Here is a 20,966-nt window from a genome sequence, read left to right on the forward strand (position 1 = left end):
TTTCATAATTTTTTTATTATTGATCTCTTCAATGACTAAGAGCTCCAAGGACAGATACCGCCTCCATGGTGTAGTGGTTAGAGCGTCCGCCCGGAGAGCGGAAGTTTGCGGGTTCGATCCCCGATTGCGTCATGCCAAAAGACGTTAAAATATGGTACTTGTTGGTCCCTGCCTGGCGCTCAGCATTAATGGGTACAACAAGGACTGGTCGGCTCGGAGTCCGTATAATGTGTCTGAGTGGGGTATTCATGCTTCACTGCGGCGTGGTATCTCAGTGGGCTAGCACTATAAAACCAGCTTCAGTCTGGGCTAGTACAAGCAGCCGCACATACACATACACACGCATGCACGTCGTCATATGAGCGAAATATTGTCAAGCACGACGTTAAACCCAATTTCACCTCACCTCCAAGGACAGATACTTTTCAAACATAGTTCAATTCTCAGAGTTCAGAGTGCAAATGAAGGTCTTTCCTACCTTTGTGGTCTCAAGAGCTGAAACAAAGCTTTTTAATGGCCATTGAGGCCCAAAGGCAGGTGCTTTTTATGGATGGTCATTTCAGAGTTAAATGAACATCGTTTAATGCAGTATTGGGTCCTACAGTACAAATAATCCCAAATAATTGCTGTTGAGGCACTAGGACAGATACTTTCACAGATGGTCAGTTCAAATTCTCTGAGCTCAAAAAGAAGATCTTTCATTCCTTTTTAAGTACCAGAGCAAAATTAAAGTTAAAGCTTTAAAGCTGCCGATGAAACCCAAGGGCATTTGCTATTTATGGATGGTCAGTTCAAATAACAGCATAAATAAAACTCTTGAATGGCTCTTGCGGCCCAAAAGTATAAATCAAATGTGTAGAAAGTCACTCTGGTCTCAGAACACAACTCAACCTCTAACAAAACATCCAGATCTCTCAGGGGTGGTGAGGTAGTCAGTGGTTAAGGTGTTGACTCGTCACGCCAAAGACCCAGTTTCGATTCCCTGTGCACAGGGGCACAATGTGTGAAGCCCATTTCTGGTGTCCCCCGCTGTGATATTGCTGGAATATTGCTAAAAGCGGTGTAAAACCAAACTCACTCATTGTAATGCCAAAGCCTTAGATTCTGGAAACAAGTCCAGATTTTCCAGTTTCAGGTCTGAAACTTACACTTTCAAACTTACTTTAGTTTGATGTTTTATGTAAAACCCAACTCACTCACTCACTCAGGGTTGATAATTGAACAAACAAACAATCAATGCTTTACCACAAACAATCAATGCTTTACCACTTGTATTCCTTCCAAACAATAGGATGATTCCCGAGCAAAAGCTGACCAAAACAGTTTGTTAGTTTACCATGAACTGTCAACACTATCTGTTTACACCAAGTAGGCAGCAGGGATTCTTCTCATAGACACATAAGTAATAATAGTGCTTAACGCCAATGGCTTGAGACAGTGGAAGGGCTTGTTCAAACTGCATGACATATCATTATCCTGAACAGTATATCAGTTTGCCTCCTAACTGCATTTTCAACTCCCTGGGGAGAGTTCATAACCATTGATTGATTGATTGATTTTATTTCAGAACTGTAGGCCATCCGGCCCATAATTCACATACAAAGTCCTTTATTATACTTGACAGAGTACCTCGTTATATAAGTTATGATATATGACATATATTGGATTGATTTTGCCAACCACGTTTAAATATGCTTACATGATACATTTAAATCATTTACAATTGTTTTCAATCCAGTTTTGTCTTAATTTAAAGCTGTAAAATATAAAAGCTCCTAACTTCCAAGCGTGCTGCTTGTTTCAAATTGACATGATATTAGTAACATTATAATAATATTTTGCAATATGTATGTATTCATTTCTTAAGTTTTCATACAATGGACAATTTTATAGAAAATGTTCTTCCTCCTCAAGCAATCTTATTGAATAAATCTTTTCACAATATAAACACTCTCTATTTTCAACTCAGATATTTTCCCAACGTCCTGAGTTCATAACCATTCTGCCTGCAGTGTATACTGCATTCAATGGCTGTTTCACTTAATGCGGCTTTAGTGTAGAGCAGTATAAACAAAATTGGATTCACTGAGCCAGGACCTCATGTATATAACATTTGTGAAAAAAGATACTGAGCAATGTCACATGTTTTTTTAATGAAAAAATTGATATGCCATTCTTTGGTATTATTTTTCATATTTGACACATATATCTGTTGGACATACTGAATAATGTATTGAATATGAATTTTTCAACAATTTATCGTTAACTGCTCCACAGGGGATTTCAGATTTCAAAGGGTTCCAAGCATCCTGTGGGGCAGTGCTGCAGCACTGTGGTTGAAGTGTTCGCTTGTCACGCTGAAGGTCAAGGTTCGATTCCCCACATGGGTACAATTTTTAAATCCGATTTCTGGTATCCTCCGATTTTGTTGGAAAATTGTTAAAAGTGGCAGAAAACCTAACTCACTGACTGCCTCTCTCACTACAAGAATCCTATGCTTTTCTTGAGACGTGACCAAAGGGATCAGATTATCAGCTCGTTTCTTGGGTGATTGTATGTTATCATACTTGATTTAGTGGTTTGATGTTTACAATGTCAATCATTGGATTGTCTGGTCCAAATATTATTTACATGCCATCGTGGAATAGCTCTCAGAGTTTGGTGTTATGAAGTAGGTTGATGTTTACAATGTCAATCACTGGATTGTCTGGTCCAAATATTATTTACATGCCATCGTGGAATAGCTCTCAGAGTTTGGTGTTATGAAGTAGGTTGATGTTTACAATGTCAATCACTGGATTGTCTGGTCCAAATATTATTTACATGCCATCGTGGAATAGCTCTCAGAGTTTGGTGTTATGAAGTAGGTTGATGTTTACAATGTCAATCACTGGATTGTCTGGTCCAAATATTATTTACATGCCATCGTGGAATAGCTCTCAGAGTTTGGTGTTATGAAGTAGGTTGATGTTTACAATGTCAATCACTGGATTGTCTGGTCCAAATATTATTTACATGCCATCGTGGAATAGCTCTCAGAGTTTGGTGTTATGAAGTAGGTTGATGTTTACAATGTCAATCACTGGATTGTCTGGTCCAAATATTATTTACATGCCATCGTGGAATAGCTCTCAGAGCTTGGTGTTATGAAGTAGGTTGATGTTTACAATGTCAATCACTGGATTGTCTGGTCCAAATATTATTTACATGCCATCGTGGAATAGCTCTCAGAGTTTGGTGTTATGAAGTAGGTTGATGTTTACAATGTCAATCACTGGATTGTCTGGTCCAAATATTATTTACATGCCATCGCATCGTGGAATAGCTCTCAGAGTTTGGTGTTATGAAGTAGGTTGATGTTTACAATGTCAATCACTGGATTGTCTGGTCCAAATATTATTTACATGCCATCGTGGAATAGCTCTCAGAGTTTGGTGTTATGAAGTAGGTTGATGTTTACAATGTCAATCACTGGATTGTCTGGTCCAAATATTATTTACATGCCATCGTGGAATAGCTCTCAGAGTTTGGTGTTTGAAGTAGGTTGATGTTTACAATGTCAATCACTGGATTGTCTGGTCCAAATATTATTTTACATGCCATCGTGGAATAGCTCTCAGAGTTTGGTGTTATGAAGTAGGTTGATGTTTACAATGTCAATCACTGGATTGTCTGGTCCAAATATTATTTACATGCCAATGGAATAGCTCTCAGAGTTTGGTGTTATGAAGTAGGTTGATGTTTACAATGTCAATCACTGGATTGTCTGGTCCAAATATTATTTACATGCCATCGTGGAATAGCTCTCAGAGTTTGGTGTTATGAAGTAGGTTGATGTTTACAATGTCAATCACTGGATTGTCTGGTCCAAATATTATTTACATGCCATCGTGGAATAGCTCTCAGAGTTTGGTGTTATGAAGTAGGTTGATGTTTACAATGTCAATCACTGGATTGTCTGGTCCAAATATTATTTACATGCCATCGTGGAATAGCTCTCAGAGTTTGGTGTTATGAAGTAGGTTGATGTTTACAATGTCAGTCACTTGATTGTCTGGTCCAAATATGATTATTTACATGTCATTGTTATATACATGGAATAGCAATGTGTGTTATGAAGTCGATAGATATTTATTGTTATTGATGTTAAACAATACTAACCATGGATCATGGACTCTGTTTATATTGCTATACCAGTAGTTGAAGAGGAATACCATTTAATTGTCAATGTTTAAAAGATGCATAAGATAGAATGTTTTCCGCCATACCTATATATTGGTTACCCGTGTAAGGATAGTTTTGTTAGACTTTTGTCATCTAAGGATGATGTTTTGATAAGTATTGCTACTTTTTCTTTGGAAGGGTATATTATGCCTGTACATTGTGCAAAAATGGTTCCATAGCTTTCAAAGGCAATAATGTATGACTGTTACTGGTTTTACCAGCATCAAATAAAATGTAAAATTATTCTGTAATGTGGGCCATGGCCTTATATACTGAAATAAAACTGTCTGTCTGTCTGTCTGTCTGTCTGTCTGATCCAGTTGGTGTCAGGATCCTATTCAGAACTGACCCAACCCAAGTACCTGAGTTACCATTCTTAATGTGATTAGATACTTTATATATTTGAAAATATAAAATCAATATCTCTCTAAGTGAAAGAATACTCTATACCAGAACAGTCTGCCTCAGTGACAAATGTGTCCAGACAAAGGTCATAAAAATCAGTGATTGTTGTTACACTGCTTGGTTTGTCACAGATGTACATTCAAGTCGCTGTAAGAGGGAAATAGTCAGGAATGCGATTCACCTCACCTCGCCTCGCACCTCACCTCGCCTCGCCTCGCCGCCTCGCCCCGCCCCACCACACCCCACCACACACCACACCCCACACCTCACCTCACCCCACACCTCACCTCACCTCACCCTCACCCCCCCCACCCCACCCTCACCTCCACCTCACCTCACCTCACCTCACCTCACCTCACCTCACCTCACGAATGCCAATGAATAACATTTGTCTCTTTATGTCAAATCAAATGTTCAATTCGTCTGGTACCCTTCCAAAGTTGACATAATCTCTACTGGGTAAACAACTTGTTTTAGTTCACCCCAACTTGTTCTAGTTCATAATTTAATTTGACTACAAAATACAAACAAATATGTATGGTTTATATACTTAGGCAACTTGTCTAATCTAATGATAGACGGGATTGAGATGGATTTGCTACTTTGGGTGAATGTTTTTAGGATTACTTTTCAAGGATGTTAAAGGTTGATCTTGTCCCGGGATTTACAACAACTGACACTAACTGTTGATGGAGCACCCTGTACAAAAAAAAGCTACCAGATCCTTTCTGGCTGGTCATGAAGTTTTAGACCTTGGGAATGGTTCCCAGATAACAAACTAGATCTTGCCTCTTTCGGGATTCCACGGCAGAATAAGTTGGTACTGACTTCATATGTTTGTCTCTCGTGGTGATTCTGGAGCAGAGTAGGTCCCCAGTACCCCATCCTTGTCTCTCTTGGTGATTCTGGAGTAGAGTAGGTCCCCAGTATCCCATCCTTGTCTCTCTTGGTGATTCTGGAGCAGAGTAGGTCCCCAGTACCCCATCCTTGTCTCTCTTGGTGATTCTGGAGCAGAGTAGGTCCCCAGTACCCCATCCTTGTCTCTCTTGGTGATTCTGGAGTAGAGTAGGTCCCCAGTACCCCATGCTTGCCTCTCTTGGTGATTCTGGAGCAGAGTAGGTCCCCAGTACCCCATCCTTGTCTCTCTTGGTGATTCTGGAGCAGAGTAGGTCCCCAGTACCCCATGCTTGTCTCTCTTGGTGATTCTGGAGCAGAGTAGGTCCCCAGTACCCCATCCTTGTCTCTCTTGGTGATTCTGGAGCAGAGTAGGTCCCCAGTACCCCATCCTTGTCTCTCTTGGTGATTCTGGAGCAGAGTAGGTCCCCAGTACCCCATGCTTGTCTCTCTTGGTGATTCTGGAGCAGAGTAGGTCCCCAGTATCCCATCCTTGTCTCTCTTGGTGATTCTGGAGCAGAGTAGGTCCCCAGTACCCCATGCTTGTCTCTCTTGGTGATTCTGGAGCAGAGTAGGTCCCCAGTACCCCATCCTTGTCTCTCTTGGTGATTCTGGAGCAGAGTAGGTCCCCAGTACCCCATCCTTGTCTCTCTTGGTGATTCTGGAACAGAGTAGATCCCCAGTATCCCATCCTTGTCTCTCTTGGTGATTCTGGAGCAGAGTAGGTCCCCAGTACCCCATGCTTGCCTCTCTTGGTGATTTGGAGCAGAGTAGGTCCCCAGTACCCCATGCTTGTCTCTCTTGGTGATTCTGGAGCAGAGTAGGTCCCCAGTACCCCATCCTTGTCTCTCTTGGTGATTCTGGAGCAGAGTAGGTCCCCAGTACCCCATGCTTGTCTCTCTTGGTGATTCTGGAACAGAGTAGGTCCCCAGTACCCCATGCTTGTCTCTCTTGGTGATTCTGGAACAGAGTAGGTCCCCAGTATCCCATCCTTGTCTCTCTTGGTGATTCTGGAGCAGAGTAGGTCCCCAGTACCCCATGCTTGTCTCTCTTGGTGATTCTGGAGCAGAGTAGGTCCCCAGTACCCCATGCTTGTCTCTCTTGGTGATTCTGGAGCAGAGTAGGTCCCCAGTACCCCATGCTTGTCTCTCTTGGTGATTCTGGAACAGAGTAGGTCCCCAGTATCCCATCCTTGTCTCTCTTGGTGATTCTGGAACAGAGTAGGTCCCCAGTACCCCATGCTTGCCTCTCTTGGTGATTCTGGAGCAGAGTAGGTCCCCAGTATCCCATCCTTGTGTCTCTTGGTGATTCTGGAGCAGAGTAGGTCCCCAGTACCCCATGCTTGCCTCTCTTGGTGATTCTGGAGCAGAGTAGGTCCCCAGTACCCCATGCTTGTCTCTCTTGGTGATTCTGGAACAGAGTAGGTCTCCAGTATCCCACGCTTGTCTCTCTTGGTGATTCTGGAGTAGAGTAGGTCCCCAGTACCCCATGCTTGTCTCTCTTGGTGATTTCTCCTCCCCCGAGGACCCCCCCAGCCCCCAAGCCTGTCCGCTTAAGCAAGCCCAAACACATACACACACATATGCACACATAGACATGCACATATACACACACACACATTCCAACTCCAGCTCTTTTATCTCTTCTTGTCTCCTGTTCCACAGTTCCATCATCTCAGTATGTACAAAACAGCCTGACATAGGACTATGGATGTGAGAAGCTGTGTCACCTTCACACTGCCTATGTCGCACCTACTTCAGGGTCCGTGATGCCGATGATTAGCCAGTACATACCACTGGGAATCAACATTCCGGTTCTCCTGATGTATCAAGTAGTCAATGTAATGTGACACAAATGACTGTAAATGTTTCATGCCCTCTCTAGAGGATGAACATGTCACGACTGTTTGAAAAGTACCAAGACACATATAGCCCTAAGTTGTCATATTCATTTTTGTCCACAGGTGTGTGTCAAATTGCTTGAAGTTTAAAAGAATTCAACACTGTTTGCAATTATGATCATGCTGGCTAAAAAATCCTTTCTATTCATTTTTTGTTTTGTTTTGGAATTTGTACATCTTCTTGACGTTATTCTGAGTGTTAGGATGTTAGATTAGTGTGCTAACTGAGGCAGATATGTATTGGCATTTGTAACAGCTGACATCACGTGATTTCTTCTGTTGGTCTGTTCTGATGAAGAGCATAGGTGGCCCAGTTTCGAAGGTGCTCACATTTGTCAAGGAGTTTTGTCCTTTTAGCTAAATCCTATGATCATAGGTTTGAATCCCATTTTGCTCTGAGTATGAATCTTGTTTTGTCAGCACCATGTTATAATTCTATATCTGGAGGAAGGGGTACTGACAAGCAAGCTCGTCAGCTCGGTCCTCGCAAGCTCGGTCGATATTGTTTTACTCAGGTCAATAAAAACCGATATCGACCTCTACAAGAGTCTATAATTGTATAATATCACAATCATATATATCAGCAATATCACAGCAGGAAACACCAGAAATGGGCTTCACACATGGTACCCATGTGGGGAATCGATCCTGGGTCTTCGATGTGATAAGTGGATGCTTTAACCACTAGGCTACCCCTCTGCCCCTTATTATCCAACTTCAAAATAATAACTTCCTGGTTTCTTTACATATTGAACCAAGCAAACTGTTTCAGTGTTTAAGAAGGTTGATCCTGTTATCTTTGTCATATTTGTTTCAACAGTTAAGTTGTCTATGAGGGTTCTTTGTGATGCCCTAAATTTTAGCTCCTCTTAAAAACAACCTGTTTTTGTGACATTGGACTGAGAAAACTGCCTCAATATTTCAAAACAATCAGTTTTTTCATCTTTTCCATATTTGTTTAAATGTCAAACTTCCATTGTAGACACAATGTAGAATGCACTTTTTCAGAGTAAGAATGTGTGAAGATTTTACCAGTCTTGAAGGAGGTACACTTGAGACCACTTGATGGAACTTCTGCGTTTTTCTTCACGCTGAAGTCAGCTTCAAACCTTTTTCTCAAAGACAACAGACAGCCATTCCATCTAACCACCATCTTGATGCACAGACCAAGCAAACAGAAAAACTGTTCAGCAAATTTCTGAAACTACAAAGCATGTGAGATGTCTTGGAGGTGGCTGCAAAGTTAAAACCAAATATCTTTCAATGTTTGATAGTTTGAAATTGACTGCGTCTGCACCCTGCCTACTGCAATATTCCCTGGCACATATACGTTGCGTACAAATACCACCTTCCCTACTTAACAGCGTTTTTGTTTGTGCATTACTTAAGTTCTGTTTTCGAAGTCATTGATGGCCAAGTTTAGACCCAATCGCCAGAACCCAACAGCAAACATGGTACATTGTTTCCGACACTCAAGGCAGACGGAGCACAAACAACGACAATTTTTCGCCAGCTTTCTACAAATATTCAAGTGAGTTCGTATGCATGGAGTACTTGGCTAAAGTCTGACAGGAAGTTGGAAGATGATGAATTTTGCAAAGTCGATGGATAGTGGCGAGCTGTTTATTATCTGTCAATTCAGTGATATCATGGTAATTAATTCTGCCAAATATTTGAGAAGTGTGCAAATATTTGTTCAGATTTGATGAAAGGCAATTTTTGTCTGAGAAGGAATATGGTGCTTGAAAGAGTTTTGATCATAGAGATCAGCATGCATCCACTTCACCAGGAATGGTGTATTAGGGTAAGTTTTCTTTTCTTTTCATCACAACATTAACTGTGATGTACCCTGATGTTTATTTGTACATCTGTAGAGGTATGAAAACACATTGTGTCCTGGGTGTAGTCTGTAGTGTATTGACTGGAAAAATAGCCTGGCATGGTTGCGTGGAATTTTCTGTGGAGTTGTGTGTTCTCTCATCAGCTTGTAGAATCATCTGAGAGGGAATTCCAGGACGTCCTGTATGCACCATTTTCATATGCCCTTTATGGATTTTTCCTATATTGTCCTGTATGCACCATTTTTGTATGTCCTTATGGGATTTATCCCATGGAGTCTTGTATGCACCTTTTTTGTATGTACTTATGGGATTTATCCCATGGGGTCCTGTGTGTACCATTTTTGTATGCCCTTATGGGACTTCTACCATTGGGTCCTGTATGCACCATTTTCATATGCCCTTTATGGATTTTTCCTATATTGTCCTGTATGCACCATTTTTGTATGTCCTTATGGGATTTCTCCTGTTATGTCCTATATGCACCATTTTTGTATGTCCTGAATGGACTTCTCCTGGTGGGCCCTGTATGCACAATTTTTGTATGTCCGTAATGGTCTTCTCCCATGGGCCCATGCATGCACTGTTTCTTCCACCCACACATCCAGCCTCACCTACATCCGTATACACCAACACTTACACCCGCATATCTATCCACATGTATGTCCATATGAGATTTCTCCTGTTGGGGTCCTGTATGCACCATGTCCTTCTGGGATTGTCCAAGGGGTCTTGTTTGCACAATTTTTCAATGTCCATGGAAATTCTCCTATTGGGTCCGGTATGCACCATGCTTGTATGTCCTTATGGGATTTCTCCCACACCCACCCACACACCCACACATCCACACATCCAGTCTCATATACGCCCAACCCCACCCACCCAACTACATGTGCTGTATTATAACTGAAATTCTGTTTTTTAAAGTGTTTAAACCTACACACAAGACCACCTTGGCCTTGAAGCGAAACTGAAAATTTCCCAAACATAGTAAATACAAAACCACCATTAACTGAGTTTAAAACATTGAGATGATCTTCAAAACTCATAGTATCTACACATTTTCCTTACACACAGACCTGCAAAACTGACAGTGGTAATTGTTTCTAAAAAAATCTCTGAGCTTCATGCACATGTCATGACAAGGGCCCAAATAGAAGCCCTTATCATTAAACTGAAAGATATTGAATGAGGGGGTCATGAAGCAGGTTATGGCTCTCGTAAAATCAATACCTTCTGGCATACAGTGCAAGACGGTTACATCATTTCCCCCTCTATGCCAGATCTCTGTCTCCTCGGGGGGCATAAACGACATCACCCTGCGACCACAGCAGTTCATGTTCTTAGTTTTGGAAGGGAAATTGTTGAAATAAAGATGCATGAGTTTAGAAGACAGAAGAACAGTTCGAAATTTAAATTTTTCTCTCATGATGTATTTCACGCCCAGTGTGTTTATGATTTTGATGATTGAGTTGTGAAATATGAAGATTTCATCTTAAATGGTGTGTCTGTGTTGTGACAACCCTGAAACATTAACTTGTGAATGGTTGCCTCTGGTTGATGCTGACTATGTTTCCAATTCCTTGACAAAAATCAACCAAAAATTTTATTTCTTCATCACTGAAAAATGTTGATAAAACTGTAAGATTTCCATCAGTGAAGACCTGTGATGTATCTGTAAGATTTCCATCAGTGAAGACCTGTGATGTATCTGTAAGATTTCCATCAGTGAAGACCTGTGATGTATCTGTAAGATTTCCATCAGTGAAGACTTGTGATGTATCTGTAAGATTTCCATCAGTGAAGACCTGTGATGTATCTGTAAGATTTCCATCAGTGAAGACCTGTGGTGAAGCTGTAAGGTTTCCATCAGTGAAGACCTGTGGTGAAGCTGTAAGATTTCCATCAGTGAAGACCTGTGGTGAAGCTGTAAGATTTCCATCAGTGAATACCTGTGATGTATCTGTAAGATTTCCATCAGTGAAGAACTCTGATGTATCTGTAAGATTTCCATCAGTGAAGACCTGTGGTGAAGCTGTAAGGTTTCCATCAGTGAAGACCTGTGGTGAAGCTGTAAGATTTCCATCAGTGAAGACCTGTGATGTATCTGTAAGATTTCCATCAGTGAATACCTGTGATGTATCTGTAAGATTTCCATCAGTGAAGACCTGTGATGTATCTGTAAGATTTCCATCAGTGAAGACCTGTGATGTATCTGTAAGATTTCCATCAGTGAAGACCCTGTGATGTATCTGTAAGATTTCCATCAGTGAAGACCTGTGATGTATCTGTAAGATTTCCATCAGTGAAGACCTGTGATGTATCTGTAAGATTTCCATCAGTGAAGACCTGTGATGTATCTGTGAAGACCTGTGATGTATCTGTAAGATTTCCATCAGTGAAGACCTGTGGTGAAGCTGTGAAGACCTGTGATTTATCTGTAAGATTTCCATCACTGAAGACCTGTGGTGATGCTGTAAGATTTCCATCACTGAAGATCTGTGGTGAAGCTGTAAGATTGCCATCAGTGAAGACCTGTGGTGAAGCTGTAAGATTGCCATCAGTGAAGACCTGTGGTGAAGCTGTAAGATTGCCATCAGTGAAGACCTGTGGTGAAGCTGTAAGATTTCTTCTCTAGCTTCAGTGTCACTCAAATTACCCTGAGGATTGCCGACTCTGCTGGAGCTATGATCTCAGATCCAATTGAAGATCATTATCCTTCCCTCGTGGGTAATCATTATGGCTGTGAGATGCTATTTACTTACTTGAATGTGTGAATGAGAATAATCATTTGTCAGAAAAGTCTGCCTGAACTCAACCTGATTTCAGGGTTCAGTTGGCTGGAGATATTCTGTTTCAAAGGTTTGAATGCCAATAATGCCTTAAGGGTTGTACATGTGATCATAGGGCTGAAAAATAACAGACCTTTGATTTATGAAGGTTCAGAGTATGGAAGTTCTTTCCTTTCTGCAGGCGCAGTTTCTTAAATAAACTCGGAGTGGTGAGGTAGCCTAGTGGTTAAAGCGTCCCCTTGTCATCGTTAAGACCCGGGTTCGATTTCCCACTTGAGTACAATATCTGACGTCATGATATTAGTGGAATATTGCTTAAAGTCAGCGTAAAACTATGCGCATTCACTCTGTATTCGGTTATTTGGTTTACTCGAATTGTTTTTAAATATAAGTGTAAAATTAAGAGAATTACTTTCAGTTCTGAACTTAAGGTGTTTCTTTTTCAGCTGACTTTTTTCTACAGATTCAGATCTTGTCACACTGGTTTATTCTAAACTTTCAACTCTTAATTAGTTGAGCCATAAAACATGTGATAAATAAACAGTTTTTGGTTCTTTTTTCAACCATGTCCTTGGTGGGGTAGCCTAGTGGTTAAAGTGTTTGCCCTTCACACCAAAGGCCCAGGTTTGATTCCACACATTGGTACATGTGGTGCCCATTTCTGGTGTCCCTTACTGTGATATTGCTGGAATATTGCTAAAAGCATCATGAAACTAAACTCACTCACTCACTTGTTTTTGTAGGGAGGATAAATATTTGTGGAAGTGTTCACCCTGAATGCATGGGAACAATTTGTGAAAGTCTGGACTTCCGTGCTGGTATGTTGCTGGGATGTTGCAAAATGTGAATTAAACCCATCCCACTCACTCACTCTTATTTGCTGACATGCCAAAGAGGGGTGATCCTAGCATTTTATAGGGGTGGTAGGGTAGCCTAGTGGCTAAACCGTTTCTCGTCACTCCGAAGACCAGGGTTCAATTCCCCACAAGGGTACAATGTGTGAAGCCCATTTCTGGTGTCCCCTGCTGTGATATTGCTGGAATATTGTTAAATGCGGTGTAAAACTAAACTCACTTACTCACTAGCATTTTATAGTGTCTTTAACAAACACCATACAGTCATCCCTCGCAATAACGCTCTTCGTGATACTGCGGATTCGGTTAACCGCGGGGTAATCCGTGGCTCCCATAAAAGTTGCCCAGCGATCACACATCTTCACATCATCGAAAATAGCACATCAATAAATCCGCTGTTGAGCTCTGGTTAATCACGGAAACTAGTGAAATTCAGTGTGGATTGCAGTTAACAGTGTTTACCGTACATATCCATGGTTTTTCAGATGCTTAAAACATGCAGGGTTTTCTCAATTATAATCAGACGAACAGCGAAACATCGTAATAATAAGTGTTACTGTTTACAGTAACAACGGAGAAACCGCGAGTGGAATGGCATTACCTCATTCCATACAACTTCCGCTTACCACATTCGTGAGGGTCCGTTTTTCGCGCCTACTGCGATAGCACCAATTTCACATTGTTTTCAGCAATCATGAACAGATTACAGCCTCGTCATCCATGGACCCTAAAACCCGTGTTATTGACTCATTGAAGTCATATTTGACAATTAATTGCCAACATTTTGTTTTTACAATCAAAGTGGCGGGAAGTCAGCGGTGACTTGTTAAACTGTCTCCTACGTAAAATGTATCCAGCCAGGTAACCCAAAGTACTTAGCCTATGTTAATTATTATGTTATATATGTTCATAGAAAACATGCATTATACTAAAACAATAGCAATATATAATATCTCTGTTAAAATAACTGTTTAAGATATATATTATTTTGATAATGGAGTAGCAATTGGTTGATGTTATGTTATCGGATCGTTTTTAACTGAATCACCGGTACATTGGACCAAAACATCTGTGCACAGCTGATTGCTATTTCCGGCTTAGTTGAATAACAGGTAGCATGACAGGAACAATTGAATCATCATGTCCAGTGATGTTTGATTGCAAGTTTACTGTACATACAACCATTTTCATTTACAAAGTTTGTTTTTTCACCTCCAACGATACGATATAGTTTTGACTGGGCACAATACATGAAATAGCAGTTTTGTTATGTCCATGGAAAATACAATTTTACCTGGCCTTTGTTCCGCGTTATGTAATAGTTACTATAACGCAGGTGTCTAATAACGCGGGGGATCACCCATGGACCCCAAGACCCGCGTTATGGCGAGGGATGACTGTACTACTCTATTTGTGATAGGCATATATAACAATATCACATATAATATTCCCTGCCTCTGCTGAGGACACAAAGAGTGTACATCAGGGTAGATCATCAGGGTTGGACATCAGGGTAGGTCATCAGGGTAGGTCATCAGGGTTGGACATCAGGGTAGGTCATCAGGGTAGGACATCAGGGTAGGACATCAGGGTTGGACATCAGGGTAGGTCATCAGGGTTGGACATCAGGGTAGGTCATCAGGGTAGGTCATCAGGGTTGGACATCATGGTTCAGGGTAGGTCATCAGGGTTGGACATCAGGGTAGGGCATCAGGGTAGGGCATCAGGGTAGGTCAGGGTCAGGGTAGGTCATCAGGGTATGACATCAATGGGGCATCTAGGGGGGCATCAGGGTAGGACATCAGGGTGGGCATCTAGGGTTGGACATCAATGGTTGGACATCAAATTTTAGACATGTAACTGGGGCATCAGGGTTGGACATCAGGGTATGGTCATCAGGGAAGGACATCAGGCACAGGCATCAGGGTTGGCATCAGGGTTGGGGCATCAGGGTTGGCATCAGGGTTGGCATTGGACATCAGGGTTGGCATCAGGGTTGGCATCATCAGGGTTGGCATCAGGGTAGGGCATCAGGGTTGGCATCAGGGTTGGCATCAGGACATCATCAGGGTTGGCATCAGGGGTTGGCATCAGGGGGGTTGGCATCAGGGTTGGCATCATCAGGGTGGCATGGCATCAGGGTTGGCATCAGGGTTGGCATCAGGGGTTGGCAAGGGTTGGCATCAGGGGTTGGCATCAGGGGTGGGGCATCAGGGGTTGGCATCAGGGGGGCATTGGACACATCAGGGTAGGGCATCATGGTTGGGGTTGGCATCAGGGGTCATGGCATCAGGGTAGGGGTTGGCATCAGGGGTTGGCATCAGTGGGGGTCATCAGGGGCATCAGGGTAGGGCATCATCAGGGTAGGGCATCAGGGGTTGGCATCAGGGGTTGGCATCAGGGGTTGGCATCAGGGTTGGCATCAGGGTTGGCATCAGGGGTTGGCATCAGGGTTGGGGCATCAGGGGTTGGCATCAGGGGTCAGGGGCATCAGGGTTGGCATCAAGGGTTGGGCATCAGGGGTTGGCATCAGGGTTGGCATCAGGGTGGCATCAAGGGAGCATCAAGGGTTGGCATCATGGTTGGAAATCAGGGTAGGGCATCAGGGTTGGCATCAGGGTTGGACATCAAGGACTGGACATCAAAGTTCATCATGGTTGGAAATTAGGGTGCACCAGGGTCATCATGGTTGGACATCAGGGTTTGGACATCAGGGTTGGACAGGTAGGAAATCAGAGGACATTAAAGCAGGCATCAAAGTTAGGCATCAGGGTTGGACAGCAAGGATTACACATCAAAGTTAGGCATCAGGGTTGGACATGTGGGAGGCCATCGGGGATCATCAAGGAGATAAGCTCTCAACAAGACTGTATGACAAGGCGGATGACTTCAACTTTTGAATTGTCAACTTTGACAACATATCAAGCAAAATTGATGAACAAGTCCTGCCTTTGGTGCCTACTGTTCACAACTTTGGATGTGAAATCACACTTGCACTTTCTGCAAAGATTTCAAAGAGCGTCATTCAGCTCTCAAAATTTGTTTGATCAGGACTACAACATTCAAGGCCTTGGTAAAGCTTTCAGAAAGTTTAATGGAAGACATGTAGATGGCTTTTCGAAATTTGATGGATCATTGACCACCATGCTCTGTGCAATTCACTCTTTTAATTTGTACCAAATGTTCCCATATTTTTTTCATTTTTTTCGCATGTGTTTATACAGGTGCCACCAGTAGTGGCAAGATACACTTACTGTGATTTGCTGTGAAGAGTTGCCTCCCTTGGCATGCCAGGAGCCTGTGCTCATGGGTTCAAATCCTGGTTTACCCTTTTGTTCCTTTCTTGTGGTGGTGTGTGTCTTGTGCATAGAGCTCATGTTTGGCAGCTTGACTCCTGAGAGTTTGTTGGGCTTCAGTCCTGCACAATGACAGACAGACAGACAGAAGTTTATTTCGTAATATCAGCCTCATGGCCTATAATACAGTCACATAATTTGGCAGTTTCGTGAAACAGTGGTCATAATTTGTATTAGGATCTTACTTTGAAAACATAATGTAAAAATAGTGCTGTGCAGTATATGACTCGGGGGTTTTGGATTGCAAAATTGACGTCAAAGTTAGTGGGCCTTTGTAGACATTTTGTAGTAGTTGTCTCTGTAACACTGATATTTGTCACATCGGAAGAATACATGGTTCTCAGTGATACATGTGGTCTCACCTTAGGCAAGTGAGTTTGTTCAAAATTGCCTCTTTTCACATGGCAGAAAATGGGTACCCGGTGGGATAAGTCATGTCAATATAACCTTCTAGCACCTAACAGGCAGCTTGGGTTATCAGGCCCCAATTTCTCAAAAAAACTTAAGTTTTTATTCAAATTTCAAACTGAGTTTGACAATTTGAAACAGCTGATTTTGTAACTCAACTGCATTTTTTAAAATAAAATAGTAGCCTATCTACCCAACTCAAATTGTCAACTATGTTTTGAGTGTAATATCGATTTCAGTTCATTCTGGGAAATGCATTTTCCTGCTTTTTCTCAAATTTGAGTAAAAACTCTTACTTAAGTCAAAACTCAGATTTAAGTTTGTTTCGAGAAATCGGGGCCTGGGGTAATACTGTGCTGTGCTCTGATAGTTAACGCTATGAGCATACCTGGTGTGTAGTTTGGTGCTATATATCCCGGTGTCAGGGGTTTTCAACAATGTAAGACAAAAACGTATTTTTTATCTGTAATATCATTTAAAGTTTGTATTTTACTAATCTTGAGTGATAAAGGAAATATTCATCTTTTCACACAAAAATATCAAGTGTTCCCTACAAAAAATAGCGTTGATGAAATCGTATCGGCGAAACTGTTGCCGCTCGTAACATCCGGGTATTTTGTATGGGTTTTCGACGATGAGCCATACTTTTTGCTCCGCACTGCGAGGGAGTGTTGTGATCATGTGGCTTCCTATTTATGTATTGCCTGTTACCAGCAGACGACTGATCTAACTGTATTTTCGCTTGCTATTTTTTGTTATAAAGGGAACTGATTTTGCATCGTAAGTGGTATTAACGATCTCGGGTAAATAATATTGATGTTTGTTTACTTTTTATATAACTTTACTGCCCGATTTCCATTGTCAATAAAACTTCTCACGACAGCGACTTGGCATCCGCCCTACCAGTGAAACTGTTTGTGCACTCCGATCGCACACGCATACTCCCCCAATATAGCGCTTGCAATGCAATCGTCGAAATCACCAGAACGTTGAATTCAGCTCGTGTTGGGATATATGGACACATTATTGTTGTTATCATTATTAAACACAAAACCCATGCTTGTGATTTTCACTAAGCGTTGCTTCTATATATGTTAATTTCTGGCTTCCCTTCCATATTTAGCTTACACTTAGCGATATAACTGTAACATAATTCAAAGCCGCAACAAGCTCTTCCACTATGTATCCCTATTAAAACCTGAGTAGAGTATAAACCACTTAATTACTGCGAATCGTAACCAAATGACTTCATTAGTGCAAAATAATAATCAGCTTTACCTCATTAGATAAAGAGTCACTGTCATATGGCTGAACAAAAGACACAATGTTTTGAATTTTGTAAATGATAATCAATATTTCGCCAGGTCATTAGTCCGGCTTCTTCAGCCAAACGAACATTACGGAAAATCTCAGCATGATGCCGTGGATTGTATTAGCCCTAATCCAGGTCCCTCCAATGGTTGATGAAGCCATTGAAATTATACTGAATCAGGCATTTGTACTGATACCTCGGAGAGGATGTGAGTTTATTTGATTTTCATCCTGAAAGTAATTATTCCATTCCAATCTCTCCTTATAATGAACCTCATTTGGGTGGTAATGTCGTACTGGGCCACTCATCGTGAATCTGTTGTATATTTTCATGTTGGAGGGTTAACGTTTCTTAATAAATGTTGCTCTGTGAACCGGGGAGGTGTGTGTGATTGGACAGCTTGACTGTACAGGTTTGATGTGCAGGACATGATACTTGTTAAATGTTTCGGTTACATTGAAATATTCTTTGTGAAGCATAGACTGTTCAAACTATGATCCCATGTGTGTTGGTAGTCGAGCAGTCTGATTGACTGTTCAAAATATGATCGTCAAACGGTTTGACTGATTGTATCAGGTCTTGTTTAACGTCATCATGTGTGTCGATAGTCAAACAGTTTGGCTGTCAGTATCACATCTTGTTCCATGTCACCTTGTGTGTCAATAGTCAAACAGTTTGACTGTCAGTATCAGGCTTATCTTCTTGTTCCTCGTCACCATGTATGTTGATAGTCAAACAGTTTGACTGTCTGTATCAGGTCTTGCTCCATGTCACCATGTGTGTCGATAGTCAAACAGTTTGACTGTCAGTATCACATCTTGTGTCACCTTGTGGGTCAATAGTCAAACAGTTTGACTGTCTGTATCAGGTCTTGCACCATGCCACCATGTGTGTCGATAGTCAAACAGTTTGACTGTCTGTATAAGGTCTTGCTCCTTGTCACCATGTATGTTGATAGTCAAACAGTTTGACTGTCAGTATCAGGTCTTGTTCCTCGTCACCATGTATGTTGATAGTCAAACAGTTTGACTGTCAGTATCAGGTCTTGCTCCATGTCACCATGTGTGTCGATAGTCAAACAGTTTGACTGTCAGTATCAGGTCTTGCTCCATGTCACCATGTATGTTGATAGTCAAACAGTTTGACTGTCAGTATCAGGTCTTGCTCCATGTCACCACGACTTGTGTATGTTCCACATTGTTTGAGGGTGTTAAATAATGTAGAAAGTTATTGATCTCAGTGTGTCCTCGGCGTCTGTAATCAACTCCTTGCTGGGGGGTCTGTTACTTAAAACAGAATTTTTGTTTTCCTTTCAACAATTTCACCATATAGGCTAAGACTTTAATGAGTTGTCACACAGTGTTTCTCGTGTCTTCTATTTACAAGAATCTACTTTTAGCCATCAAGAGGTTGATCGTTACTTTCTGTAATCACGAAAATATTGGATTCAGTAAGAAGTATGGAGAACTGTGATGGATTGGCAGGGGCAATTAGAGCAACTTTGTCAATATTTGAATCTTGTAATTGAGGTTAAGTGGGGTTGAGTACTCAGGGGTTACCATGAGAGATAGAGGTTGCCAGTGCTAGAAGACCGGGAGGTAGAGTTCCAACAGAAACTTTGGTTATCGCTGTGCTGCTACAACAGCATCACTAAACATGGAATTAAAAACATTACCTTATTACCCGAAGTTGAGACAGATGCTTAATGAAATACACTTCATACCATGTTAGCTGCAGTGCCAAATGAAGGTGAATAGAAATGACATAATTAGAATTGTTGTTTAACGTTACATACACAAATGTATTACACACGCCAGGGAAGTGTTAGAACTGCGCAATTGAATCCTAAATGGTGCCTGTAAACCCATTTAGCGAAATAATGCTAAATGTCATTAATAGGAACTGCCTTGTGTTATCTGAGGTATGGGTTAACAGGAACTGCTTTGTGTTATCTGAGGTATAGGTTAACAGGAACTGCCTTGTGTTATGTGAGGTGTGGGTTAACAGGAACTGCCTTGTGTTATCTGAGGTGTGAGTTAACAGGAACTGCTTTGTGTTATCTGAGGTGTGAGTTAACAGGAACTGCTTTGTGTTATCTGAGGTGTGGGTTAACAGGAACTGCCTTGTGTTATCTGAGGTATGGGTTAACAGGAACTGCCTTGTGTTATCTGAGGTGTGGGTTAACAGGAACTGCCTTGTGTTATCTGAGGTGTGGGTTAACAGGAACTGCCTTGTGTTATCTGAGGTGTGGGTTAACAGGAACTGCCTTGTGTTATCTGAGGTGGGTTAACAGGAACTGCCTTGTGTTATCTGAGGTATGGGTTAACAGGAACTGCTTTGTGTTATCTGAGGTGTGGGTTAACAGGAACTGCCTTGTGTTATCTGAGGTGTGGGTTGCAGGAACTGGTGTGGGTTAATAGGAACTGCCTTGTGTTATCTGAGGTGTGGGTTAACAGGAACTGCCTTGTGTTATCTGAGGTGTGGGTTAACAGGAACTGCCTTGTGTTATCTGAGGTGTGGGTTAACAGGAACTGCCTTGTGTTATCTGAGGTATGGGTTAACAGGAACTGCCTTGTGTTATCTGACTGCCTTGTGTTATCTGAGGTGTGGGTTAACAGGAACTGCCTTGTGTTATCTGAGGTATGTCTGCACAAGTTGGGAGTCAGGATAACAGATAAGACAAAATATTTAAAATATTTATAAGACACTTTCTTAGATAGAATTTGATTGTTTTCCTGCATTAATATTTGTGACCAAAACAACTGTAGGAGAACTAGGTGGATACTCTTTTGAATGTCTGAAAAAAATGCTTTTTGCAGACAATAGTGGTAAAATATATTGTTTGCAGTATTTATAAATAACAATGGAACCCTACTAATTGGAAGACTTAAATCTTGAATGACGTCTTTAAGCAAAAACATAATGTGTCTTGGAACTGAAGTTAGCGAGTGAGTTTGGTTTTACGCCTCTTTTAGCAATATAC

At 41.5% G+C, this 20,966-nt stretch overlaps 2 protein-coding genes across 2 annotated transcripts in view; one reads left to right on the forward strand and one right to left on the reverse strand.

Annotated features, from left to right (window-relative positions):
• The window catches only part of LOC124255131 (polypeptide N-acetylgalactosaminyltransferase 5-like), a 392,350-nt gene that overhangs the window by 120,758 nt on the left and 250,626 nt on the right, over positions 1 to 20,966 (forward strand). The window lies entirely within an intron of this gene.
• Positions 5,459 to 8,576, reverse strand: LOC124255136 (DNA-directed RNA polymerase V subunit 1-like). Its single transcript, XM_046688975.1, has 2 exons — positions 8,456 to 8,576; positions 5,459 to 7,074 (listed from the first exon to the last, which is right to left on the reverse strand). Exons 1-2 carry the CDS (start codon positions 8,574 to 8,576, stop codon positions 5,459 to 5,461), a joined length of 1,737 nt encoding a protein of 578 aa, XP_046544931.1.

This window comes from Haliotis rubra, unplaced genomic scaffold, assembly GCF_003918875.1.
Source record: "Haliotis rubra isolate DU_JTF1 unplaced genomic scaffold, ASM391887v1 Scf594, whole genome shotgun sequence".
NCBI classification, from domain to species: Eukaryota; Metazoa; Mollusca; class Gastropoda; order Lepetellida; family Haliotidae; genus Haliotis; species Haliotis rubra.